General features: G+C 40.0%; 1 protein-coding gene across 1 annotated transcript in view; it reads right to left on the bottom strand.

Annotated features, from left to right (window-relative positions):
- Nucleotides 1-5,661: 5,661 nt before the first annotated feature.
- The window catches only part of BTBD7 (BTB domain containing 7), a 33,719-nt gene continuing 11,534 nt past the window's right edge, over nucleotides 5,662-27,846 (bottom strand). The window contains 11 exon segments of the mRNA XM_035888714.1: nucleotides 5,662-6,337; nucleotides 6,340-6,586; nucleotides 8,304-8,732; nucleotides 9,763-9,941; nucleotides 14,018-14,207; nucleotides 15,747-15,893; nucleotides 15,895-15,957; nucleotides 16,092-16,235; nucleotides 16,498-16,658; nucleotides 18,895-18,970; nucleotides 20,308-20,516. Coding sequence (XP_035744607.1) covers nucleotides 5,820-6,337; nucleotides 6,340-6,586; nucleotides 8,304-8,732; nucleotides 9,763-9,941; nucleotides 14,018-14,207; nucleotides 15,747-15,893; nucleotides 15,895-15,957; nucleotides 16,092-16,235; nucleotides 16,498-16,658; nucleotides 18,895-18,970; nucleotides 20,308-20,516 — 2,363 coding nt within the window. The 3' untranslated portion in view covers nucleotides 5,662-5,819.

Raw genomic sequence — 27,846 nt, 5'->3', positions numbered from 1 at the left:
TTTTATCTGTCATTCTCCCTATTACTTCTTTCTGACCGCTTTACTTACAAAAGCTAGTTCTAGCATAGAGGCTCACTCCGTCAGTTTGTTTCATGCAAAATGAGTAGTTGCTTTTAAATTCAACTCTGGGTATTGTATGTGCTTTTTTTTTTTTTTGTAGCAACCGTTACGGGAGTTGTAACTGCATATCTAACTGAAATATCTAAAAATTAAAGAACTCTTCAATCTGTACCATTGTGGTTTTTTGAAATGCTGCTGTAGGGGGCTGTGTTCCTCCAGCACCCAGGCAAGTGCCAGGCAGGGCCCTGAGGGCCTGTTCCCCCTGGGGCCAAGGCACCTCTGGGGGCCAAAGCCCCGTGTTCCTCCCTCTTGGCCTCCTCCCTGGCCCAGCGAGGGCTGGCCTCCCGCCTGTAAGTACAGCCTGGTGCAGGAGGGCAAGCAGCAAGGGACAACCTTCCCCTTCCCACTGTCCTGGGGTTCCTGTCACTGAAGGGGCAGTGTCCCCAGGCGGGCGCTGTCCTGGCTTCCAGCCCACATTGCCCCAAACTGAAACCCCAGGGTGCCATGTTGCCCTGTTCTCCCCCAGTATATTAAAACAGCAGCAGCTACCAGGGCACAGGGACATATGACCTGCAGCAAGGCCCCGTCCTCCCACTCCCTGTGCTCAAGCAGCAAGGGAGGAGTTCAGCTGGAAGAAGTTTTTTGAAGCAGAAGTTGGCAGACTTTGAAGAACGCTGCTGCAAAGCGAACAGAAAACCTGCAACAATAAATGTTAAACTTGCTTAGTTTAGGATGTTGCTCCTAAAACTCCCCTTCCTGGCTGCAGAATGAAGAAGGTGTCCATAATGAACACGAGAGACAGCCCAGGACCCGCTCTCTCCTCACCCCACTTCACATCAGCACATAACCCGTGGCACTTTGCTGATGGACATCAAAGCAAGACTGGTCGAGATTTTCTGCTGCTGGGTGACACTTCCAGACTTGAGCCCTGTCTTTGAAGCAGCAAAGCACTTGATTCTGTGGAAGAGATTTAGTGATTAATCAGATGATGCAGGGCCACCGCCACTCGAGAAGAGAACACTGGGTACTCAGTGAGTGGCTTTGTCCCAGCTGCTCGGCTGAGAACATAAACCCTTCCTAGATCAAGGGCTACGTCCCACGGCCTTGACTACAGGTAATGCTATTGCCTTCAGTCCTGAAGAGTCTCAGCCAGTTAAGCTCTAGCCAGAACTCCCTGGACTATTTCACTGAAGCGCTCTTCCTTTTTAATAAGCTGCTTGAACAGCGCCACTGATTTTTGAATTCCTCTTTTTACACTGGTTTGCCCCATATCCTTGACATTCAAAGCATTATTGTGTCGTCCCCCCCCACTCTTCCCCCCCTTTTTTTTTTCCCCCCTACAAGGAACAAACCTTGTCAGTTTTAAGAGCCCTTACTACTTGAGGGCACCTTAAGGTCTGTATTAAACCGTTCCTTTGCTCTGGCCATCAGTCAGGCAGGAGCTGGGAAAGCGACGGCACAGTCCCTCCGGGCAGCCGGCTGGTGACGTTACACGGAAGGAGTCGCACAGGCACATTCTATACAAGCCGTTTATTTGAAATGCCAACTATACGTAGGATAAAGTCAGTGTTACATGCTTCTCAGCAACAGTAGAAAAATAGAACCAGTGAAAACCTTTTTACAACTGTAATGGTACTCAAAAGAGAAATGTATTGTTTTACAATGCATCACACAAGACTAGAATTCAAGTTTGGAGGTACCTAAATAAAAATACTATTTTTTTTTAAAAAACACTATGTACAATTGAAGCGTAAACAAGTTTTACAAAGTACTGGTTATGCAGGTTGTAGAAAAAACACTTGCATAGGACATGAAGTCAGTTTAAGAAAGTTTTCTGAGCCTTTAGCATTGAAGGCACTTGACTTTATACCAGTAACAACACAAGGACAAGGAACAAAACCGTAACGTTGCCGAAGGCAGGGCTACCTCCTGGCAGTACAGGTAATTACAGAACCCCTAAATACGGTTTTACAATTTTATGTCTCAGCTGTTGCCTGCGTTCAGCAGAGCTCAGCACCACCTCTACCATAGAAGCATATAATTATTAGAAGAAAGAACAGTGCCTCAAACAGCACGACTATTCTTTCAAAAAAAAAAAAAAAACAAAAAACAAAACCCAACCAAAAAACCAAACCCCAAAACAAACAAATCAAAAAAAACCACCCACCAAAAAAAAAACCCAAACAAAAACCCCAAACCCCCAAAACTCCCCACCAGATCCAAACCAAAGAAACCTGTAAGACAACATTTGGGACATTCCAGGACCAAGAAAGGCTTACAAGTACGGGTGGCCACAGCCTTAACTTTCAGAAATGAAACTCCAAGAACAGGAAAAATACAAGAAACTGCCAATCAACACAGCAGTTAACACACAGCTACAGTAATTCCATGGAACAACAAAACATTTCAAAGGAAGAATCTGTTTCAGGAATTAAGTTATTCATCCATATATTAAGGAAAAGAGGAGGAGGTCAGGGAAAGGGGAATAAGAAGTTTTTGCATGTTGCTCACTAAATGGAAGTCTGAGCTCTCTCTTTACTAGAAGAAGGAGCACAAGTCTTCCTCATCCATGAAAACTTAATGTTCACACCTCTATCCTCAAGCAAAAGACAGACAGTATTCTGTCACCTCCATCAAACTTACAGGAGGAAAAGATGTTGATTCCCAACCTCATCGGAAAGTGCTTAATGTAAACAAGGAGCTTCTGCACCAAAGTTTCAGTAGACAGAGAACACCACTTAGGAGCAGGCAGCACAGGTGTGCTCTGCGTGAGATGCAGCATGAACACCAGCTTCTGAATAATGCTTCCACGAAGAAGAATAAAGACTGCCTCTCTCCCCTCCCTCCGCACGTGCAGCTAGGTAGGAACTCCTAAGCTGCAGGACAAAAATACAGCTCCGGTAATTTGACAAATCCTTCTTTTCCACTTTGAAGCAGCTGCCATTAGCTGCTATCTTCCCAACTCAAAATACATGAGTGAAAATGCAGATTGTCTACATGGACTGATTGTCTTTGTGGCCTCAGAAGGAATTCATCTTTTATTTTGCACCTACTTTTAAACACTTTTCTATTTTTAATTCTCTTTTTAATACTGCTCAGCTTCTAAGATTTCAGAAGCAATTTTTTATTTTAAAATGCAGACATGTCCTGTCCCCCCCAGGCATTTCTCACAGCTTATTCCAAAGCCAAAGCATTTCATGATTTCCCTCAAGCCATAACCTCAAAACTTCTCAGTCTTCATCAGCCACATCCCCACAAATTTCAAGCTTAAAAGTTACGTCTGTAGATTTCAGCCCTGTCTCTGTCCAAGCACACAGTGCCACATCAAACTGTGGTAACTAAAATAGTTTTCCCAAAGTACATCTACTGCTTTCAGGTAAAAATAAATTATCCAGAATAGCGAGTTGTTAGAGGACAGCTATGACTTTTCAGTAATTAAGCTACCAACATACATGCGATACAAGTGCATGGAGTTTCAGGGGGGTTGTGTGAGATGAAAGTTAATGCTTCTAGTGCTGGTGAGCATGAGACCCCAGTGCCTGGTTAGAGCTACGCAGTCAGACAGCACCATGCTCAAATCTTCAGAAGAAACCCAAAGAACCTCAGTCCCTAACCTGCAGCAGCACCGTCCCCCCACTGACACCTTCTTGCATTTAACCATGCTGCAGTCCCATGGAAATACTACATATTGGCGATGGGGCCAGGACCATCAGGTATCTTGGCTGTGGTCAAAAAAACAGATTAAAAAGTTTGACAGAGGGGAAGAAGTCAGCCAACCAAGAACCAAACATCTCCCCTCACCCACAAGACCCATCACCTGCACAGTTTAGCCAAGCGTCTCCTCCAATCCTACACCACCCCTTCCATGGCTGCACCTCATGAGGAGCATCTGCAGAGCTTTCACAGAAGCAGGAGGCCTACAGATGTGTATGCAGGAGACATTAGGATTTATTGGCTAAAACACCCATATCTTCATTTATCTAGAAGCTATTTGGTAGTTTGGAAATGCAGTATTTAATATATTTCAGTAACGTTGAGTTGTTGTTACCAGGCCCTGCATACTTTAATGAAACAGGTTAGGTAAGAGCCTGCCATCAACTAAAACTAAAAGTAAAGTTGCAGCAAAATTTGTGTTTAAACAGTATTAAGCATTTTCAACTGCTGGAAACAACCTAACCTTAAAGTAGTCCTTAGGTCACACTTGGGATTAAAGTTTTCTGCTACAAAGAAATCCTTCATTACAGAAACCACATTTAAAAAAAACCAAAAAAAACCCCAAACAGGCCTTTACCAGTAATCACTACACTGCAGTGGCATCGGATCCCTATCCTAAATGCAATAAATCTGTGGTAAAAACTGCATGGTAAGTATTAAGGATGCACTTAATAATTATTAACTGTTACACCTGGTGCATTGCTTAACCCCAAGCCAGTGGCAGGGAGCCAGCCCAGATCACTATCATTCATTCCCTCTTCATATCCTGAACCTCATTTCCGTGCTTTAAAAAAAGCAAAGTTGGGAAGTGAAAGTGTAATTTAAGAGTGCTAAAGCTTTGCACATTTCATGATGCTAGAGCAGTTGCTCTTCACTTTGATTTTGTTCACAGAACAGCTGCAATTATGAAGTCAGCAACACTTCAGATCAGGTAAGGAACACTGAATGACATCACTAAGAGTGAAGCCCTTTTTTAATCATAGGCAGGAGAAAGCAAGGCAATGAGCAGTCACCTCAGCACCTCTGTTGGAGAGGGGAACCCTCGCAGGTGGGGGGTTACCATTCAGGCAACAGCGAAGATACTACGCCTCATCTTCCTGGCACACCAGGATTTAGCATGAACCCTCAACTCCAGTCTTCACTTACCCCCACGTACGGGTAGCTGGAAGAACAAGTTATTACTAGCATTTTTACAGTATTTCTAGATTTATTTCTGCATGGGCAAATGAACAATCCTAGTCTGTCTAGTAAGTGCTTCTGGGTGATCGTGGAGTTCTCCATGGTCACAGCTGAACCAGAACACAAACAGAATCAGACTATCAGATCCCAGTGAATTTCACTGGAATTTGGACTCCTAAATATCCCCCTGGACTCTTAAAAAACCAATTATAGTTCTTGAAGTGGGCTTGCTATATAAGGGTAAGACCAGCTGCCAGAACTTTTCAAACAAAACAGACAGAATTCTTGCCGTAGTTGTAAAAATCAGGAAGATTTCAGATCTAAACAAATAAACAAAAAATCTAACTAAAAATGTAGTATTTTGATGTGCTGTTCTTTGGAATTCCTATAATTAAAAAATAAACGCATCGTTACTATCTCATAAGAAAATACACTTCGTAATGTGCAACCCAATGCACATAGGGAATTGGCAGGTGAAAGGGAAAAATGCAAAAGTATGAAAATACAGTCCTTTAAATGTGACAATAAAGTTCAACATATTAGTACAAAACTAATACACTAAAATAGATGTAGAGGTGCAAAAGGCTACCAGGTTGTAGAAAAAAAAAAGGTACCAGCTTTTTTTTTTTTAAAGGCTTAATTAAATTTGCTGAAAAAAAAAATCCCACAAAATAAAACCAGAAGCAGCATTAAAAATAAACTGATAACATGCTGTCTCTACTAAAGCAATGTATGTACAAAAGAAGTGAATGAAGCTGAATTTATCCGCTGGCATGAATGGATTTGTCTGACAGAAGTCAGGCCAAAAGTTGCAAAGAATGGGATGTTTACAACTCTTAGGCACAGAGAAATAGTGGAGGTTGCTTTCATAGGGCAGATTTTTTATACAGGAAGTCTGGTTTGTTTGGAGACCTCCTTCCTCTGCTTACTGCATCTTCCCTTTCCAAATCTGAATTTCTCTGTGCTCCATGTTCCAATGGCTCATCGTCTGCCAGTCTCCTAGTGGGCCTCTCTTCTTGCATTTCAGAAGTGTATGCAGAGAGCGAAGGTCTGTTGGAGGTTAGCCCATAGGTTAAATCGGTTTCCATTTTTGTTCTTCCCCTGATGTGAACTGGGCCATTACCAGCATTTTCCTGGGTAGCCAACGCCAAGTCCAGTCGCTGGGGAGGTTGTTCTAAGACATCGAGGTGTATTGGCTCATTCTTTTGTCTGTGTTGATGCCCATCTTGGGAGAGCAGGTATTCCCTCCTAGAATCCTCTTGCTTTTTAGGAGATATCTGGGAAGGTAGGTAGGCTGACTTTAAGCCACTTGGTGATGCCTTATTGTGGCTATACAAATCTGGGCCAAAATATATGCCTTGTGAAGGCGAAGGGCTGTGCCTGTGTCAGGATATTCCTTCTGATTTTCTCGAACATCTATTTTTTGCTCTATTGCATGTTTCTTTCGAGAAGTGGGCATGTGTCTGTTCTGAATACATGAAATGTGCTGGGGTGGACCAGGCCCTACCTCTGTAACCGTCTGGCTTAATTCTGTGTCGACAGTGAGCTCTGGTAATCTTCTGTCTTTTAAAGACATTGCTGACACACCCATTGCGATATCTGGCATCAGTTCATTTAGCAACGGCTGAGTACACTGGAAGAGAAAAGAAATTTGTCCACAAAAGCAAAGCAAAAGCTAAACACAAACTGTATTTAGGATGGTTTCTGTAATTCAAAATAGCATTTTCCTTATCTATCTTTGCCTAGACCAACCTCAGCCTGCAAGTTTCCTACGCTGTTTAAAGAACACATGTATCCTCCAACCTTCACCTTCCTGCTAGCTTAAGACTACTTTCCTTTATGAAGCTGTTGTGCCACGGAAGTACCTTCTTCAACGCATCCAGTCCTGAATATGCAGTGACAATGTACTGTTAAACTCTCAAAAGGAAAGCCTGCTTTAAGCCACTTACGATTACCAAACTAAACAAGGTACTGTGTGCAGAACTTAACAAATGGTTTGTTATAGCACACAGTTCCACTACAGGGATGCCATGAAACGTGTATTTTGTCACTATACACGCAACGCCTCTGCTTGCATCTCATTTTAAAGTTAATTGAATGCACACATATATATGTGAATGGCAGCCTCGGGCCTTGGGGAGCATCAGTCACTGACTAGATCCACAACGCTCATGGGAAGTCATTGCATGGCATTCTTTTCGCCTACACCTATAAGCAGCCCTGCAATGAGACAAGCATATTACAGCCTTCCAGACAGAGGAGTTAAAATTTCTACTTGTATTTATCATTTCTAATGAAAGCTATTTTAGTCATCATTGACTACTAGTAACTCACAAATTGCAGAAATAATACAGAACAAAAATATCATCCATATTAAGTCTGTGCTTCTCCTTGCATTTTTATATAAACATTTTAGTAGAGATATTTCTAATGTGAAAAAGCTGTGAAAAAGGTTGCTATATGGTTTCCTTAGTGAAGTCACTATTGATCAAGAACAAGAGGCTTATGCTACAAAAGCCCACCCTTGAACAGACAATGGAAAACAATTGTAATTTGAAGTTAAATATTTCAGGTTAAAATATGGAAAGGAGTGCAATATATTTAGGACAATTACTAAAGGGAAAACAAATAAATCCATTTTTCCATTCAGAACTCCGGATCAAATCTGCATCTAAAGAGAGGTTTTCAGTATGACACAACTGTCCACTGAGACAGGCGGAACTAAATTATCAAATTCTTTATTTAGCATTTCATGTACTTCACAAAGCTATGTCTTTGTCCAATATGTTATAGTTTGTTGTTTTCATTGCATTATATTGTAGTTCAGCAACTGTAATAATTGTCTTTAAATGCTGTGAAGACCCCCTTTTATCTGCAGTTACCAATTACTGCTTGCCTATTTTAAAGTCTTTTTCACAGCTGTAAGGCCTTCACATTCTCCATAGGTTCCCTTTATACACATCTGTTTGCTTCAGGACTACTTACCTGTGAATAGCCAAAATATCATCGCTATTTCTACCTTTGAATTACAGCATGCAGACCACTACTGAAGTTGACTTATGCTTAGTTTTAATGTAGAGCAAACTGGATTATTGCAGAATATTTGTGAGTACCACTTGTCCCTTCAAAATGCTCCCAGCCCTGGAACTTTCATTCTCCCAGGGATTAGGGCATGCCTATGGGATGCAGAAGGCTGACAGTCAGTTTGGTAGAAAATTCTTCTCCTAACTAGTGAAGATGCTCTTTCATTTAACAAAGTCAAGTTACTTCACCGAAAAAATTCTCTCCAGCTCCCCTCTATAAGTTACTTTGAGTGGCCAGAGATAGTGAGAAGAAATTATAATACTTACTACTTGCTTCTCAGCTGCCATCACTGCTGCTGCCGCTGCCACCGTTTGCCTCCCCAGACCTGTAGTGTTAGTGCAATCCGGAGGTGCTGCTTTAACGCTGGGCATGTAGACAGGCGGTGCCGCTTTGGGAGCGGTTCGGGAGTGGAACAGTGAGTGATTACACGGGTAAGAAAAGGAACGGGAGGGATGTTGACTTGGCACCCTTTGTGTCCAGCCCACTTTGAACTGGTTATGAATGGGAGTTGCTGGTGGGTGGTATGGAGGTGGAGGAGGGGGCAATGGTGGATGGAAGGCCACAAAAGAGTCCAGTTCTGTAAACATGGTTTCTGCAGTGGGAGTGCTGTTAACACGACATCGTCCAGACTGTCTCATTGTCAGGAGTGGGCTTTCGTCCCCAAATCGCTCATCAGGAAAGAATTTGTGAGGATTCTGCAAAGGAAAAAAACCCAGCATGGAACATAAAGTAGGAAGTAATCTAGAAAAATCTTGAAGGCCACAAAAGAGTCCAGTTCTGTAAACATGGTTTCTGCAGTGGGAGTGCTGTTAACACGACATCGTCCAGACTGTCTCATTGTCAGGAGTGGGCTTTCGTCCCCAAATCGCTCATCAGGAAAGAATTTGTGAGGATTCTGCAAAGGAAAAAAACCCAGCATGGAACATAAAGTAGGAAGTAATCTAGAAAAATCTTGTAAACTAACGATTCTGCAAAGGAAAAAAACCCAGCATGGAACAAAACAAAGTAGGAAGTAATCTAGAAAAATCTTCTAAACTAACACACTTTAGAACCAGAAATGTGCTAGCACTGTAAAAAGATAGTTGTGCCATCTAAAACCTCACCAACACTCACTTTAGAACCAGAAATGTGCTAGCACTGTAAAAGGATAGTTGTGCCATCTAAAACCTCACCAACACTTGGAGGCAATTATAGTTACTGTGGAATAAAGGGTTTTTTTGGATGCACCGTGTGAATAAGTTGACCAACAAATGCATTTGCTTTAACAGCAGAATACAAATATAAGTGGGATTTCCAGTTTCCCAGTCCTGATCTGTACTATGCAGATCTACTGTATCAGTTTGGACTTTTTCTCCTCTCTGATTCAAGAAAAAAAAAAAAAAAATCATAATCTAGACTTCTAGTTATGGTTTCACTATTCTCATCAACTGCCTCTTCGGCAGGTTATTTTTGTCCCCAAAATCTGTGGCAGTAAGAGCACCCTGAATGGCAACAACTCTTGAGAAAAATACTTATACGTTGCACTTGCACATTTATAAAAACCACACAAACGCAACAGTCTCACTGTAATTTGCACTTGGACAGTTCTAAAGTTATGCAGGCATTTCAAAGCGTGCACCTGCATGTGCACAAAACAGTTCTCTTGCTGCAGATTGTGCATTCAAGTCAAGTCATAAGCAGAACAGAATCGAAGCATTCGTGGTCTCGTACAGCAATTTTTCATACCTGCAGAAGTTCAGCAGCAGCATCAGAAAGTCCAAATTCCCGCAGCACACGAATCTGAATCTCATAACTGACTGTGGCGCCTTCTCCACAATTGAGAGCATACGCTCTTTGCACCTGCTCAGTATGACGTAGCTCCTGCAGCCGTTTGATCATCTCTTTGACAATGAGGAGATTGGGAACTGGAGGGATAACAGAAAACAGAATGGGGATAAGAGATTACTTTCTGAACTGTGAGATACTGAGTGTGAGTGCAACAGTTAGGTTTAATTCTGAAGGAAAAAATCTAATGTCAGACTGACCTGGCTTTTTTTTTTTTTTTCCTTTTCTTTTTTTTTTTTTTAAAGAAGCATTCTGCCCAGAACAGTTCAACTTACACATGTTCCTTGACAGCACATGGGATAACACACATATCATACAAATGGTAAAGACATAAACCATTTTTCCAGCTTCTGCTAGAGCAAGCCACAAACACAGCCTTCTTTGTAAACTCCTTATGATGCAGGAATTTTATTATTTGAGGTGGGGGCAGGATATCTTAAATAACAACCAAACATTCCCTCGTGAATTCTACAGGCCAAGAATTCATTGATTTTTTTGGCATACACTTCATGCTTCTAGTGGAATTCTATAATCACCAGACCATAATACCAGTATGTTAGCTACAGAAAGAGCATTCTGAAAAAAAAAAAAAAAATAAAAAAAAATTCACACACAAACTGTAAGCCAACATAAACCCGTTAAAGTTATGTTGGCTTATGCAGCCATATTGAAATAATTAAAAAAAAAAAAACTTTCCAAAAGGAAATAATGTATAATTTGGGGTATTTATGCTGTTGCAAAACTTTCTCATGCCACTTCTTGCTGCTGTTTGATGATGAATGATGTTTCTTTGTGGTCTTTCTGTCCTCAGGAAAATGTGCATATCATAAAAGACGACAAATCCAGACCTCTGAACATGTAAGTCCTGGCCTCTGATCCTTTATGAGCTTTACAAGTGTTATATATTACCATGACCAGATGTCTGTAATGAAAGCTCATAAAATTAACTGGATTGGACAGCAAGAGCAGTGTGAAAAGACATTTGCATTACAGAGAAGAAGAAAACCCAATACCATGCAACTACAACTGGTCCCAATTTCACAAAGTTTACATTGGTACATGAAGGATAAATGTAAGTAGCGCAAAAATATTTTTTCCCCCCAAACTGAGTTCCTGTACTAGAGGGGAAAAAAAAAAAAAAAAAAAAAAAAAGAGAATCAATTTATCCAATCGTTAAGGCTTGGAAGTAATTCTTCCACACAACCCTCCACACACTTCGATAGCTCTGAAAAATCCCGGTTTAGCAGCCAGGTATTTAGCTATGAGCATTTTGCTAATACTGAAAAAAAAGGATTTTAGAGAAGTTTGAAGCAGTTCTCCAAACTGGTATGCATAAAAATCATTTAAGTTCTTAATGAAAAAGTGCCTTCTTCTCAAGGCCAGATTTGTTTCTGCTTTTTTACTGTTATTAATGTGAAACGCATGGAAGACAGATTGCATATATAAAAACTACAATTCTCTCAAGTCAGTTGCAGGATTTCTAATTCAAACTGAAACTGGAAAAAACCTGAGGAAACCCCACTACCTGCCAAACCCAGCCTCAAAGTAGAACAGACTTCATCAGAGGTTGAACTTATTTTACAATAGTGTTGCAAGAACAGCACCAAGACAGGCTGCCAACAGCATTTATACACATATAGTCCACAGAAGATGCAAGCGACAGGCGAACACCTAAACTGTAAAGAACCCCCTGTTGTAAGAACCCGGCCTAAAGGACACGGATGCAATGTTGCCTAGCTTTCCCTCCAGCAGTTCCTGTGCTCCATCTATGCTTTGGGATGGATTCCTGTAGAAGTTACAGGTTTGGTACATGCCTGAAATCTCCTCAAATTAATTGGGCTCCATCTACCCTTCCTAGCACAAGGTATTGGCCAAAAAAAAAAAAAAAAAAAAAAAAAAAAAAGGAGTCAACTTTACTGCATAATTACAGAACTATGCAAAGCAAGCAGCTACCAGGACACAATACCTGTGCTTCAACTACTGGCCAGGCTCACAGCTAATATCCATGCTTAAATCAAAGAGCTGTCAGTAATTCCTATATATAAGGTTGTAGAGAATCAAGCTGAAGTGGAGTTTTAGATTGGGCAAGATGCTTTATGTTTGCCAACAGAGCCAGATCTTTTCAGAACATGAGAACTTTTGTAAAACATTGGAGACCTTTGAGAATCTGTTTTCTCTCTCAAGTTCTTTGGAAACTAAGAACGAGCAAAGTGTTATCAAAGTCACATCTTATGATGAAATACTTTACATTCAATTCATGGTGAGTATATTTATGCTTTTCTGTAGAGGGGGGAAAAAGTCCAAGTACCGTAATGCAATGCTGAGATACCACAGCTCTAAGTTTCTAAATAAACAGTACTTTTATCAAATTACAGAGGTTTTCAGAAGCTCCTTTTAGGCTTTATCAAGTTTCTTCCTGAATCACATGAAAGAAATAGATCAAAACCTTTCCACAAACCTTACCAGAAAAAACTTACTGCAGTGTTGAACCAAACAGTGTTTCAAATCTTCCTAACACCTCAACTTAAATCTCTTGCAGCAATTTTAACTTACTATTTTTGTCCTGGCTCTAGCATCTGTAGGAATAGTTTATCTATTTCCTTTCAACATAGTTGACTTAAGAGAGGCACAATTGGTATACAAAGAACTTATAAAATGGGGAACGGGTAATGGTGGAGGGAGGAAGAGTACTGTTTTCTTGGTGGCATGTAAGCTTTACTCCTTTTCTACAGACTCCCAAACTGATCTGTATCTACTGAAATGTGATACTTTGATCCAAAAATGGATGCCAAAAGTTTATGCAAATTTAAGGAAAGACTGCATAAGCTCATGGATTAGAAATGCATTTAATATTACTAACTACACAGAAACACCATCCACCACAGGACATCTCTGAGCTGCAAATGGTAGAAGAGCACACAGAATTTTACAGGAAATTATTTTATGTGCTTTTTCTGCTACACTTTCCTTATGCACTCACTTCTGGTGACTGCTGGAATAAGCACACTAGGCTAGACAGACAAATCCTTGACCTGACCAAGTGTGGCCATTTAAATGGCTAAACACAATGCTCCACCTGAGACCAAATTACTTCCCATGTCTTGTGGCACATTTGTTTTTGTATTTTAGTATGACTCACTACGGAATTGTCTAGTGTCGGGCTTTCAGGCTTTACTCCACAGAGCCTCCCTCAGTCTGTATTCCTTGTATGCACACAGCTGGCCACACCTACGTAAGCATAGTGTTTCCCACTTTCTTTTCTGAATTTATATTTAATCTTGGTCATTTAGCTATCTAATCCTGCCCTGTGAAACATCCACTGACCCTCCCAACTTGTCATCAACTACAAGTTTTGCCAGTGTACTCTCTATGTACACTGAGGATTAATGCGGCCAGGGAAAGGTGGAAAGAACTCGATGCTTTGGCAATCACATCAGATACATTCTTCCAGTTTGACACCAAAAGATCAAATGCATATATGACAAAATATATTACAGTAGTTTTATGACTGTATTTCCCTGGCTTGCCTATAGGGAATGTCACACCAAGTATCCTGAAGTCAAGAGAGGCTGCATCTTCTTCCACCTATAAAAAACTTCCCCTGCCACACAAGGAATGAAATCAGTTTGACTTCAAAGATAAAGTGGATTTAGTAAACTGAAGAAAAGCGTTTTGAGTGCCTATTTCCAATATTTTTCCGAGTTAAGCTGACTGCCCTACAAGTTATGCTCCCCTGGTTTTTGTTTTTAAAAGAAACCAGTATTTTGCCATTTTCCAGCTTTCCTGTTGTCCAAGATGGTTAAGTAGAAAACTGAGAACCACTCTGAGAACAGAGAGCCAGGCTCCAGCAAGTGTGCTACACTAAGTTTAACTAGTCCAAGATTTTTCAAATTGCTCAGCTGAAGCAGGTTAAAATACTACCCCCTCCAGTAGCTTACTTTCTACCTACTTACCATGCCATCCAAAAATAGTTAATGTCTTCACAGTAGACCAAAGCAAAAGTGACTACCACTGAGTGGGAAGAAGCCCAAACAGTGCAGTACTACTCCCCGAGGAAATAATAATATTGAATAATTCACATTCCCTCTCCCCTGCCCCAAGCCCCCACCCACTCACACGAGATCAGTTGGCATTGCAAGTGATCTAGCAGCCTTACCTGGGATCTCATTGGCTATAACCGAAGGAGGACTGGACTGGTTAGTGCTAACTTGCTGGTGGGTAATCATATGACAGCACTGCGGCACTGCGTTGTTTACCATGTAAAGGGTGTCGGGCACATTGGACATTCGGACCATCCGCAAACGAACGAGATCAGTCTGTTCCACCATCATCTCATCCAGTACCGACTGCAACGACAGCCATTAAAGCCCTCATGAAGTCACTGCACACACATACCTACCGGGAGCTGCTGCAAATGCAGTCCCGAGGCCACAAGTCTAGCAATGTCTAAACCATAAACTTTTCCAGGTCCCAAACAGTATTTGGCTTTTCCACAGCATTTTCTATTCCATTTTCCAGTCATGATCAGAGTTGAGTTTCAGAGCTAGGAGCAGGCAGGTGAATACAGTTTGGGAAGGTTGCTTTTTTTATTTTGTACCTGTCAGATTGGAAGTAACCTTCTCAAGGCTAGATCCTCTGGACTCTGTCTCAGACAATTACTGCCTAGAGGTCTCAACTCTCTGTGCCATTGAGTAGAAGGCACTAGTCTGAAAATGAAATGTGTTTCCCTCAGATGTCTTAAAGAAAGGGATTTACCCATACCCTTTTAAGATTCTCATTTAATATTGATTTATTTAAAGAAAATATATGAGGCTAACAGGGGGAGTAAAGAAAAAAAAAAAAACCCAGCCACAAACCAGAAATCACTTCTCTGCAATTTTTGCATTTCACAGTAATTAAACTATGAATAGGAATATAGTTACCAGATAATAAGTCCTCCCTCTAAGGTTAAACAGCTAATGATGCTTTTAAAAATATTAACAGTGTAATATGAAACTAATATAAACAAGTAAGATTCCTGACAGTGGGGGAAAAAAAAAAAATTTAGAATGCGCTTCTTTAAGGTTACTACTAAAGGACTCCCATACCATATACCTGAAAACTAAAAGAGTCAAAGCTTTTATCACACATTCTTTAACACATTTTTGTTAGTTTTAACGATCCAAGATACAAAGATAAAATTTTAACTGGCTAGTCTTCTTTTGCTGCTTTAGTGCCACCTGGTGCGCTCTAACCATGGTGCCCAAAACGCAAAGTAGTTTTATTTCTCCCCTCCCCTCAAAGAGGATTTCAATAACAACTCGCATCCCTAGAAAATGTTTTCTTTCTGAGGCACAGGGCAGAAACTCCGAATTCACCAGAGTAGTGGTCAGTTTGTAGGCGATATGGATGTGCACAGCTTTGCCTAATCCTCTTGTTCTGCAGTCACCTGCACTGCTGGGACTCATGAACTCTTTGACTTAAGTCAGAGCTGCCTTAAGTGGTGGCATTAGTTAGTGACCTACAACGGTCCCATTCTGTCAAACAGAATATGGCATGTTTCTGTCCCACACAAAGCCATCTCCACCCTGTCACCAAACGTCACCATCAGAGATCCTACAAGATCTTCAGTTTGACAATCCTCACGCAAGATACTAAATAGGGAAGCTACTGCTTGAGCGGGACACAGGACTTCACTGAAGTTGGACACAAGTTATTTATTCAATTTTGCAGAAGACTGAAAGAACTTTGGACACGTTCCAATTCAAACAAGATGACGAAATACCAGAGTCCTCTGCCTACTGGAATAGTAGCTCTCCACCCAGCTCTGGTGCGAGCTGGGGAGCCTGAAAGACCTGGCACCAAGGTTGCTGACTAGCTGCAAACTGGGACTCTCAGGCTCTCACCTTGCCATCCGCCTGCCAGGTGGGCTGCCGAGGAGCTGGGCCGGCAAACTGGCTGGAAACCAGGGAGGTTTCCCTCAGAACGCTGCTTTGTTTCCGGTGGAATTTCATCAAGATCTGTCTCGCAAACATTTCAATTTCGACAAAAAAAAATTTTGTTGAAATTTTTCTGACCAGTTCTAGAGACTTGAGCCTGATGATCAATCTTGTAAGTCTTGTTAAATTGAAAATGTTAGTATTTTAGGCCAGCACATGCAAAGAGAGACAAAACATACCAAAAATCTTTCCCTGTTTACAGAACCCCCAATGACTCCAGATTAACAATACTCAAATGTTAATGATTATTACCTTAGCCTCCTCCACATATGGTGAGAACAGTCTTGGCCGCACATATATTCCAGCATTTTTTTGCCGCAGCCAGGCATTTGACTTTCCACCTTCTGATGTTGGTAGCATGTCTGAAGGAGGAGTACTAATCAGGCCTCTCTTCATCTTTAAGAATCAAGAAAGAGTTTCAAGGTTTTTTAAATATAAATATGGAAAAAGCTTGCAAGAGATGCATTTCTTATCCTGAAGCCTTACATCACTGATAGATTTAAAGTACAGAAAATTTAACCAGAAAAAGGCACGTATTACTCCGAGTGATAACATTTTAGGAGCTAATCCTCAAAAAAAACCCAAAACAACCTGAACATTGTAGAATCTGAAGTACAAAGAATCCAGAGATAATATTTGTATGAGATTACTGACTTACTGCATCACTGAGTACTTCACTATTCATGGGTAAGATGTGCTCAATGCGGACAAAAGGTAGAAGCGGAGACAGGATCTCTCTCAGCTCCTCAATGTCAAGATCTCTCCTCTTCACACCTCTTTTGTTCACACTGTGAGCAGTACCACTCAGTAAATTAGGCTCTGTGGGAAGAACAAGAAATAGTAAATTTATGTCAAAAAACTTAAATAGGAAAGCAGGAGTTACAGGGCTTGTGGGAAGTTACAGAAAAGGAAAGAAAAGTCTAATTTAATATCAACAGTGCTTATCAGCATTATTCCACAGAACTACTTCATGCCTTAAAATCCAACATGAAGCGTCAGTAGAGTCAGGTTTATGCAAGCATGGGTCTTTGCACTGCTGTCAGTTTCAAAGCATAAGCCAGGGAGAAAACACCGAAGTAGTGTTTGGGATCAACATTTATAAAGCTCTACCTGGAGCTATGCTATGAAAACTTTCATGCCTTGCTGCTAGCAGTTTCCCCAAAGGCTCTCTCCTGCAGCTCCTCTCCCTTCTCCCAGCAGTTTTCAAAGACTTATTTTCTACAAATTAAGGCCTGAAGAGACCACTGGGATAAATTATCCCAGTCTCATGTAAGCCACCCTAGTAACAGCTGTGTCAAGCCCATTCAAGATGCTCTCATGGTCACAGGACACCTATTTATGCCAAGAGTGAGCATCTTCTGAGAGACTGCAAGATGACAACATATGACACTGGGGTCATTCTCACTCCCTCAGTTAACTACCTTCACCTGTACTTTAGGTACTGTGCCCAACCTTACTTTGATTAATTGCACTCTTTGAGGAAACCTGTCAAAACATACCCACCCTCCATTCAGTACAGGCAGCACAAGCTTTGGCCACAGCCCATTACAATTTCTAATGCTTTCTGATATTTGACTGACATCGCCACATATTCAGAGCTGCAAAATCACTGAGGAATTTAGACCATTACTAGACTAAATTTGGTCCTAATCTGACAGAACTCAGCGTAGCTCTTATTTCTGCTTTTGCTTATCATGTTATCTAATGATCCCAGGAAAGATAAGTGAGCCATTTACTTAATGAACACCATAGGAAGCTGCACAATTACTCCAAGTGAGCAGCTTCTCTCCCAGTCCAGGTCTGTTACTGTTTAACTGGCTCCATTACATCCCAGCGTGCTGTAAGACAAACACTTAAAAAAAGTCTTGTTTTGAAGACAGAAGGTTAATACTTACTCAGGTCCCTAAAAGCACATATTCTAACTGACTTTTTGTTGCATTTCATGCAACAGGTCCATGACAAAGCAGTTGTATCGCAAGCAGTAACAGCGGAATTCAAAAACATGGCCAGCCCTCCAAACACAGTAGCTACACCAGCACTGCTCTGTTTTCATACAGGCAGGTTCTTCCCTTTCTGTTCCTCTCATTGTACTATCTGATTGACACTTCATGGTGTCACTTGCATTTGTTATTTGGGAAATCTATATTTAACCTACTTCCCACATCCAACACATGTGCAATTGCCCTTGAAGTTACCACTGTATCAATAATATGCATCTGAGCTAATAAAAAACCATTTACATCTACTTCATGAAAAACACTGATGCCACTTGATGGCTTGTTTCTCACTACCACAGATTTCTGGGGGAGAAACGCACTCAAACTGAAGTTAAAGGTTGACACAGTAAACTAAGAATAAGACTACTGTGAGAAGCCTGCATGAGAATAGAAAAGTTAAAAGATACTGCAGATTTTCTTTATTTGATGAATTAATTACAAGAAAAATAATTCTGAGACAACAGGAAATCAACCAGACTTAAAAATTTGACAGTGGTAGAGGTTGAAAGGACCTCTAAAATTCTGGTTCAGCCACAATCACCACCCTCTTCCCACACCTTCCCAGGCAGGGTAGAGCAGGTTGCCCATGACTACATCCAGTTGGGTTTTGAACATCTCCAGGGATGGAGACTCCGTACTACTCTGGGCAACCTGTTCCAGCATCTGACCATCCTCACAGTTTCTTGCGTTTAAACAAAATTTCCTGTATTTCAATTAATGCCTCATTGCCTCTCACCCTGTCCTGGGTGCCAAGAGAAGAGTGTCACTTTATTTTCTTCGCTTCCTGCCATTAGATATGTATAAACTTTGCTAAGATCCCCCCATAACCTTCTTTTCTTGAGGTCTAAACAACCCCAGCTCCCTCAGATCGCCAGCATTCTCAATTTTTAGAGAACAAAAGCTTTTTTTTTAAAAAAAAAAAAAAAGTATTTGTTTAGTTTTGAGCGTATGAACAAAGTGGACTAAATTTCCTTAAGTTACAGGTTACCCACAAAAAAAGAAATTCCATACGTTTTGGTTTATTTGGTTTAGTACTGTGTGGTTTAGAGGATCCTTACCTCGATCTGCTATTCTTTTCATCAACTGGTGTTCTCCCCATTTAATCAGATATTTAAGAATATCTTGTTCGCTTGCCTGGTAGAAAGAGAAAGTCAGCAATCTGTATATGCTTAGTTTATTGTCACACATACACACACACAAAAATGACATACACAGGTCTTTTACAGCTATGAAAAAACATAACTGTACCGACAGCAAAGTAAGTTTTTGTACTTTATGTTCTGCTATACCACTTCCTCCAAACATTTTAAGGTAATACTACTGATATATCACCACCATGATTTCTAGATCCATGTCACTTACTAAATTCCTAAGAAGAAAAAAAAATTTTTTTCTCTCTACAGAAGGAAAAATTTTGTCCAGCCTGAAGACTTACAAGTGTTAAAATTTGAATGATTCAAGTTAATTAAAAGGGGCAGTTCTAACACTGGGTGTTTGGATCTCTTGTTTAGCATTAAATTCAGCATCTGCAATAAACTCAATTGTAATCTAGGTGAAAAGAAAGATTTTCATTAATACTATAAACAAAAAAACCTTTGCTATTTTCATACCTATATACATGTGCTAGCCAGTGAACATTTTTAGAGGAAAAAAATCATGAACTGAAAAGTTTAAATTTATCTACCTAATTTCTTAACAACTAGCGTAGGAAATTTAGTGATACTATACACTCTCATGGAAGATGAACAGTACTGTTATTGTAATTCCTGAAATGTTTAAAATAAACATTTTTAAAAAAACACTTTAAATAATCTCTAACAGTTAAGTAAGACTGGGACGGATATAGTTAAAAAAATCCAGTCATCCTTAAACTATAAAAGGCTGATCATCATTATTAAAGATATCTCCCCTGAAGAGAAGTGGCAGCAAAAATCCACAAGCTTTCCATTAGTCAGTATGGTTTCCTCTCCCTAAAACCACACAATCACTGAAGGAAAGTTAAAAAACATTCTGCAGTACTTGCCAGGAAAAGTACTTTTATGTCTTCCCTAAAAAATGAATTAAGCCTTCTGAACAATTACTAGCTCCCACTGCCCCCAACTAGGACGTACATTGTTACAGCTAAACTACTACTAGCACATAATTTTTATAAAACACTTAAATATGCAAGGCAAATGTTAGGTTCAGAAATGCTTCATTTAAAGTAATTTGCAGCCATTTCTAAACTATTATTAGGCTTCTAAGCAATAGCATATACTGCCAGTTTGGGTTGTGTTACAAGCCAAGAACAAAATAGTTTTCTTAGTCACTATTTCAATTTTATTTTTTTACATCTTATAAAGGAATGCTTAGTGTGCATACAAATGCACTCTTGTCTACAATTTAAAATTAGCTACTCCCAAGTGCTTCCAGTAATGGTGTATCATATCCTGCTTCAAGCAGGACCAGCTGTATTGTGCATCGCAGGTTACCTGTAAATAGTCAGACTGAATAGCTGTGAGCAGGTGGTCCTTGCTGAGTTCATAGAAGACATCTGAAGTCATGACCTGGGTAAACTCCTCACAGAGGAAATGTAGTGCTTGACGATGTACCCACTTGGAACCGTACGGCTGAGAGCTCCACTTCAGAATGGCAATTAAGGTGTCTAGTGAGATGCTCTCGGCAATAATATCTTCACAGCCTATGAAAAAAAAGCAAAAATCAATGATGTTGTTACAGAGGCACTTTGATCCTGAAGAAATCATACATATGGCTAAATCTGTAATATAAAGGGTTTTATGACTCCCAGTGAGAGTAAAAACAGAAGTGCCCTACAGACCAAGGTTGCAAATGGGGTTAAATTCTGACTAAAAGTATAACAATTTCATTTGTGGTTTAGGATTCCAACTATACAGTCATTTACCTTTTAAAGGCACACGAAACATCATGTCTACTATTGTGCCTGGACGAACAATTGGAAAGCTAGTTCAGCCCTACTAGAACCTCCCTTGGTTAATATACGTTATCTGACTGTGTAACACATTTTAAAGTTGCAAATTTGAATTTGAGTCACTGTTATTTAGAACAGATTCACAGAAGCCTATAAACCCATAACAGAGGTGGGATTTTGGTCCACACTACTTTGCATGTGTGCCCGCCTAAGACAGACTGTGCAGAGGAGCAGAAACAAAAGCTGTGACATATTGCTGGTACTCAGCTACCCAGCACAGGATGAGGGCAGCAAAGCATCACATTCTGACTCGAAGGGAAGGTAGGAAGCAGTGGGAGTTGCTCTAGGCCACCAGCCTGGTCTCCCTATAAGCACGGCACAGAGGGTGCCAGGACAGGGAGCACCTCATCCGGCAGGGAAGCAGAAAGTGAAGCACCCAAGGAGGCAGTGTTTCCAACAGGTGGCAAATCCGCTACAGTTTTTTTGTACCCACTGCCGCATTAAGGATTTACTCTGTCACAAAGTACGTGTCTTCTGAAGAAGAGACAGGGGATACCCAAGTATCCTGAAGATGGAGCAGATTTGGAAGAAATGAGGGGAGATGTACCACGGGAGGGCTGAAAACACGGCTACTTGGGGTTACCGAGTTAAGACAGATGGTACCAAATGTTGGTAACTTGAAGTCTCCGATAGCACTTTGCTGATTTCATTTGTACATCTGGTTTACATACACACAGAATACTATTTCTATTTGTACTATAAAGACAGCAATTTAAAGGAAAAAAAAAAAATCCTGTCCTGGAATTATACATTCCAGTCTCAACCCACTAGAGCCACAAAAGTACAGCCGTGCTTATGCCCATGAGAGGTCCCCAGACTGTTCAGAGCAGCACGCTTACACTGCAATTATTTTACTTTTTATACATTATGATTTTTCTCTCAGTTTCAAGGATATTTAAAAACTAAACTTTGTCAGTTGTTTAGAGAACTGTATCTCATTACTGAGCTCTTGGACTAAGCTGAGTAAGATGGGGTTTAGCATGGTAATCTTAAGATTTGTCAAGACAAAGATCAAAGAGGCTCTCCTGATGCTATGTACTTTTGAACTGCTTGCATACATGCAAGACACACTACCAGTAATTAATACAGTTAAAAGAAAAATCTTACTTTTTTACATAAGCCAGCATACACAACATAAGCATTGACTCCATCTCTGTTGCAACTAATAGTGTGAAGGATAAGTTACTAAGGCGTAAATAGTACTGAGTGAATGTGCAACTTCAGGTAGAAAAGGTATCTGTCAAAGGAACTGCTACTTAGGGGCAAAGCCACTGAAAAGGGAAACTTAAACAGTAAGGTAAAGAAGGTGGTACTAGGAAGCAACAGTTTAAACATGAGGCAGATTATAAATGTACCTGTCCTATTAAACAAATGTATTTCTACTTCATACTATAAAAAAGCCAGCATGTTAATTATGAGAACAATATTCCACCACTAAAATTTTCTAAACTTAAGTATAAAAAAAAAAATACTGTGAATATAATAAATACAGGTCAATGCTCAATGAGAATGTTTGCAGCAAATTCCAGGAATATGTCTGAATGTATACATAGTTTTGGAAACAATTTTTATTTCTTTTTTTAAAGGAATTTATGAGAATAATGCCTGTCCCCCCAAACAGTAATAAATTTTACACCAGTTCATATTTAAAACAAACTTTTCTCAACAAGCACTTGGATGATTTGTTTTTCACATGCCCAATTCACCTACGAAAAGGAAGACCGTATATCAGTGCAGCCACTGGCAGAAGAGCTAACAAAGCACGTACATTTCTGAATGATTCATTAAAGACCGCATTACACTATTCATCCCAAATTAGACCCTCCATTTGCTTTTGACAACGGGGTAAGTGTTGAGTCATGTTTCAATACACCTGCGTCCTTTACCATTACTGAAGTAATACAGAGCTACCTATTACCATTACGTTACTTATTATTATTATTATTACTATAAGTAAAAACAGGTGCCTTACTATAGATATCAACCTCTAACCTGCATGGTGAGGACTAGCCTGAAGTCAGCAGGGAACATGCAGCACAGTTTGGTTGCAGGTACTTGGAACATCAGCCTGATCATCACTGGTACAAATGAGAGCAGAGGATGAGAACTGCTCTGAAATACACTCCTTAGGTTTTGGTACAGGTTAGAGAAACTGCCCCCCCCTAGATGGGGGAATTCCCCAGAAGCCTGAAGGATAAACCTCACCCATAATTCTTAAAAAATTCTAGTGTTTAAGAAAAAAAAAACCAAACCAAAACATACCCTTAATAAAGCTCAAAATATGTCAGACATGAGTAAACGAAGTCTGAAGCTTTCCACTTCAGTATCCACTTCTACTTACAATTTTCCTTACATTTTTACTTACATAGTTAATGGCTGACACTGTATTTGTCATGCAAGTCCCTCTTACTTTCCCTTTCGCTCAAAAGAGGAAAACATTAAGTTAGCAGCAAAGCTGGCACGGTGAATGAAAGCTGACCACGACTAGCTGCAGTACGCTTAAGAGAGGAGTTTGCTTCCCTGAGTAAGAAACACACAGTTGTTTGAAACAATTCTTTAGGGTCATCTGTTGTGTTGCACTAAGCCTTGCCCTGCTAAATCCTAATGCAACTTCTTGCATGTAATTATTCTGTTTGCATGAAAACTGACTTCAGCAGATGATTAAATCCCTCTGAAGTCTAAAGATTACAAGTAAGGCCTGTTCCATTTCAAAGGCAGCACGTAAGCCCACTCACTGAAATCAGTCACGAGGAAACTCCAACTGTAAAAGCAAAGAGACTTATCTCAAAGCGAATGCCGTTCATACTACTTCATCTAACATTTATTTTTGAAACAGAAAGTATACCTGTCCCCTGCAAAGACAGTAAACTACATTTCCACAAGAAATGCACTTCCAAAGATCTGAGCAACACTGATTTATAGAGACAGGGCATCAGCTCAGTCTCAATTCTTCTGTCAAGTCCAATTATTGCACACCTACTGATAATATGACATCATCAAGTGAAAAGCTCATTTAGGATGCCTAGCAAGCAAAACAGTCCTTTTCCTAAGTAATTTTAGCAGTATGTCAGAACTGTGGGATCATTTAAAGTATTTTTTTCCGAAATAAACATGAGGCAATAATTAAAGTGTTTTCTGAACACCTAAATAAACTGGGGCAACCCAATTCTATCTATGGAAGGAATCCAATTTCTTTTCTTCTTTGGCAGAAGAGGGGGGGAGGTTTTGCTTTAAGAATCAACCACTTGGCAAAAAAAAAGCAGTCATCCAATAGCCACAATACTGTTCTTCACAGTGGAATAAAGCATTATTCTCCTGTGAGTACTGTTTTATAATCTTCAAGCAGCAACAGCCTTTCCAAGATCCGTTTGCAGTGTCCCAAAGTGCTCTACTACAAGCTTCTGTGACCGTTAGTATCTTTCAGAGATTCAATTTGGAGTCTCAAATGAAAGTGGACCATCGCATTTTGAACAAATAAGGCTACTCCATGCACTACTTTTGCTGGATACCAATAGGTCTTGCCTACAAACAAGTCCTTTTTGCTTCCCCAAGTCTCTCAAATGCAATTCCACAGCCCTTCCACATAGAAATAGCTTGAGCCCATGTTTAGCATGCTAGCTAGTAGCTTGGGATCTTACCACGACAGTTGACAGACCTACAAAAGACAAATTTACAGTCAGCAAAAGTAGATTAAGCAATTTTTACTACAAAATCATTAGCTTGATTTAACTGATTCTGTGGTGGAGACCTTTCCCCTAAACTTATGCAAACCAGTGGAGCCAATAAAAAAACCAGTAAGAATTCATCTTGACACTGAACTGGAATGTAAAAGCTAGTCAATGTTTTCTTAAGTTTGCTGCATTAGGAGAGACCATGCTGGCAATCAGGAACCATACTTTTGGAATTTGCTGGCATGTATAGAGCAATTCAGAGGCATGACCTGTCGCTAGTCTGGACTGCACCATGTTTGGAAGTCCCAGAGATGGTTGCCTATACCCATGCATGAGCACCCTTGCTGTTCTAACCAAGCTTCTGATGGGAAGAGAAAGGAAAAAAGGGAGACAACATTTGTTCAGCCTGTTTCCCACGTCTTACAGATCCAAAGATGCAAATGTTTCCTGTACTTGCTAAGGATTCCTTAGAAGGCAGCTCACACTCCCAGGCTGTGGGAGCAGCTATGGGAGCTAACCCCCTTGTATTAAACCACATTGTCATCTTACACTCTACATCTCCTGCTCTTCTGTCACACTGATGCTTGGGTGGCCACTCAATCAACTAGTTAACTATTTTCTGTCAGTCCTGCTTCCAGCAACATTAAATCACCAATAGCACAAACCCTAGCTGCCAGCATAGAGAACAGAAAACAAGGAGGCTAATGCAGGATGCAGGGCAGCAGTACCACTTTTGTCGATTCAAGTGACCTCATACAACTCGAGACACATAGCAATAGGAATTTAGGTTCTCCACAGCAGTAGGCAAAACATCGGTTACAAAAACAGTTAAGAGCAAGTCAGAAGACTTACATAGTACAAACAGGAAATTACACCTTTTTAACTGGTTATCACATAAGCAGCAACTGCAACAACCTCTACTTTCCTATAACTGTACTGTTAACAAGGGATCTTGTTCAGCATCCATCTTCTGGATGCAGGCTGACTTTCACAGTTTATTAATAATTTATTGCCCCCTGGCAGCAGCATATTCTTCATCTTAAAGGAATGCCACAGCTTTCTAGCTTCTTGAAGTTTTAGTGCTTTTCTTTTCCATCTCCTCCACAAATTGTTTTTGGTTTGGGTTTTTTTTGTTTTGGGTTTTTTTGGTTTTTTTTTTTTTGTTTTTTAAATTAGGTTAATAGTTACCTGATGCCAAGCCAGTAACTTGCAGGTGCATTTTTTTCAACTCGAGACACATAGCAATAGGAATTTAGGTTCTCCACAGCAGTAGGCAAAACATCGGTTACAAAAACAGTTAAGAGCAAGTCAGAAGACTTACATAGTACAAACAGAAAATTACACCTTTTTAACTGGTTATCACATAAGCAGCAACTGCAACAACCTCTACTTTCCTATAACTGTACTGTTAACAAGGGATCTTGTTCAGCATCCATCTTCTGGATGCAGGCTGACTTTCACAGTTTATTAATAATTTATTGCCCCCTGGCAGCAGCATATTCTTCATCTTAAAGGAATGCCACAGCTTTCTAGCTTCTTGAAGTTTTAGTGCTTTTCTTTTCCATCTCCTCCACAAATTGTTTTTGGTTTGGGTTTTTTTTGTTTTGGGTTTTTTTGGGTTTTTTTTTTGTTTTTTAAATTAGGTTAATAGTTAGCTGATGCCAAGCCAGTAACTTGCAGGTGCATTATTTTCCACATTTTAGAACCCTGAAGCACAGAAGTTTGGGTTACATGAAGGTGCAAAACTATGTGAGTGTTTTGCAGGAAAGAAATCAAGACCTAAGCGGCACTGGAGATCAAGAAGGGCTCAACGGGCACTAGTGGTCAAACACTGTTTAAGTCTATTGCTAAGTTCAGCACCTCTTTTGAGCTATTTTTGTGCTGATTTTTCTAAGCACAAAAATTTAAAACATTCATGTACTCCCATCCTTCAAAGGCTGAATTCAAAGCACATCTATTATGGCACTGTTAAAGTATACAGTATTAATTTTTGGTTTATTCAAATACAAAGCTTATAACTGTATAGCACTTCAGATTAACTGTTAAAGAAAAAATAAAATATGATCTGAAGGTCAGGTCAGGCAGCATTTTGTGTTATGCCAACCAACCTTCCACAGTGAAAACTCAGTAAGTTATGTCTAATTCAATACTGCAGATTGTCTAGCCATTTGAAATATTCAGTTAGGGAGCAGACAAAAACAACACAACTTGTGTTTTTTAAAATACTTTCTTTTATGATATGGCAGTTATAAAGCTATTAAACATTCTACAATATTAACTGTTGGATTTTTGAAGTTGTAAGTTTAGCCAGAAATGTAAGGTAATTGTTACACGCTTAAAGCATTCAATATTTGTGCCAAAAGCTCATTAATGTTTTCTCTGCTTGACAATGAAAATGAATTTACTCTTCTGCTTCTGCCACATGCAAAATGCATTAATTTAGGAAGCCTGAAATCTGCATCTACATTTTTGGCTTCTTGGAGCCATCAATTGATAATGGCCCTTGACTGTGCTTCAGCTATTCCTTAACAACATGCAGCAGCAGGCAGCATACCTGATCCAGCTTAAACAGAAAACAATTGTGGGTCAGGAACAAAAAGCTGCCAACTCAACCATAACAAACCAGAGGGAAGAACTTAACATGGGAACAATGAATGTCTGAGGGAGGAAGAACCAATGTTTAGAGGGACCGCCGCCAGCCATCACTGTTCAGTATTTAAGCCACATACTTCCTAGAACACAGGTGGCTGAAAGAAAAACCTGAAAACAGTAACCAGATCTGTTCCTCTGCAAACTATGACATTGCAAACAAATTTTATGTGCCCAGTTGTACAACTCAGTCAAATTCTTTATCCTTGCATATAACCCTGGAACGTAACTGCTCTAGGGAAGACCCTTTCCACTTCCTGCTTTCTCCAGTCTTCATTTTCATCATATAAAACCTATGCAATTATTTCAGGCTTGAGTACAAGTGAATCATTGTAAGGAGAGAATAGGTCAGATTTATGTTAATATTTACTTAATCATACCCAATTTATTTTAAAATTCTAAGTGCCAGACTAGTTCCTTTGAGCATTCCTACTGCACTGATATAACTGACACTTGCTCTAATCTTCCCACAATACATTTGCACATATTTAATACTGCTACTGTGGGCTTCCTGGCATTTCAGTATTTCAGTCCTGCTGAGATCAAGGGTACTTTTGATGTCAGGAGGTATCTGCCTCTAGATCAAAGGCTGCGCTACTGAATATAGCTTTAAAATAGTTTCTTACTTCTTATTCTTGTCAAGGGTAAAGTCAACACCTAAAAATAAACAGGCAAGCAAAAAGTCTGAAATTAAGTTATTT

This window comes from Egretta garzetta, unplaced genomic scaffold (assembly GCF_000687185.1).
Source record: "Egretta garzetta isolate BGI_Z169 unplaced genomic scaffold, ASM68718v1 scaffold361, whole genome shotgun sequence".
Classification (NCBI taxonomy): Eukaryota; Metazoa; Chordata; class Aves; order Pelecaniformes; family Ardeidae; genus Egretta; species Egretta garzetta.
Note: the sequence above shows the minus strand (reverse complement) of the source record. Positions and strands in the feature narration are given on the sequence as shown.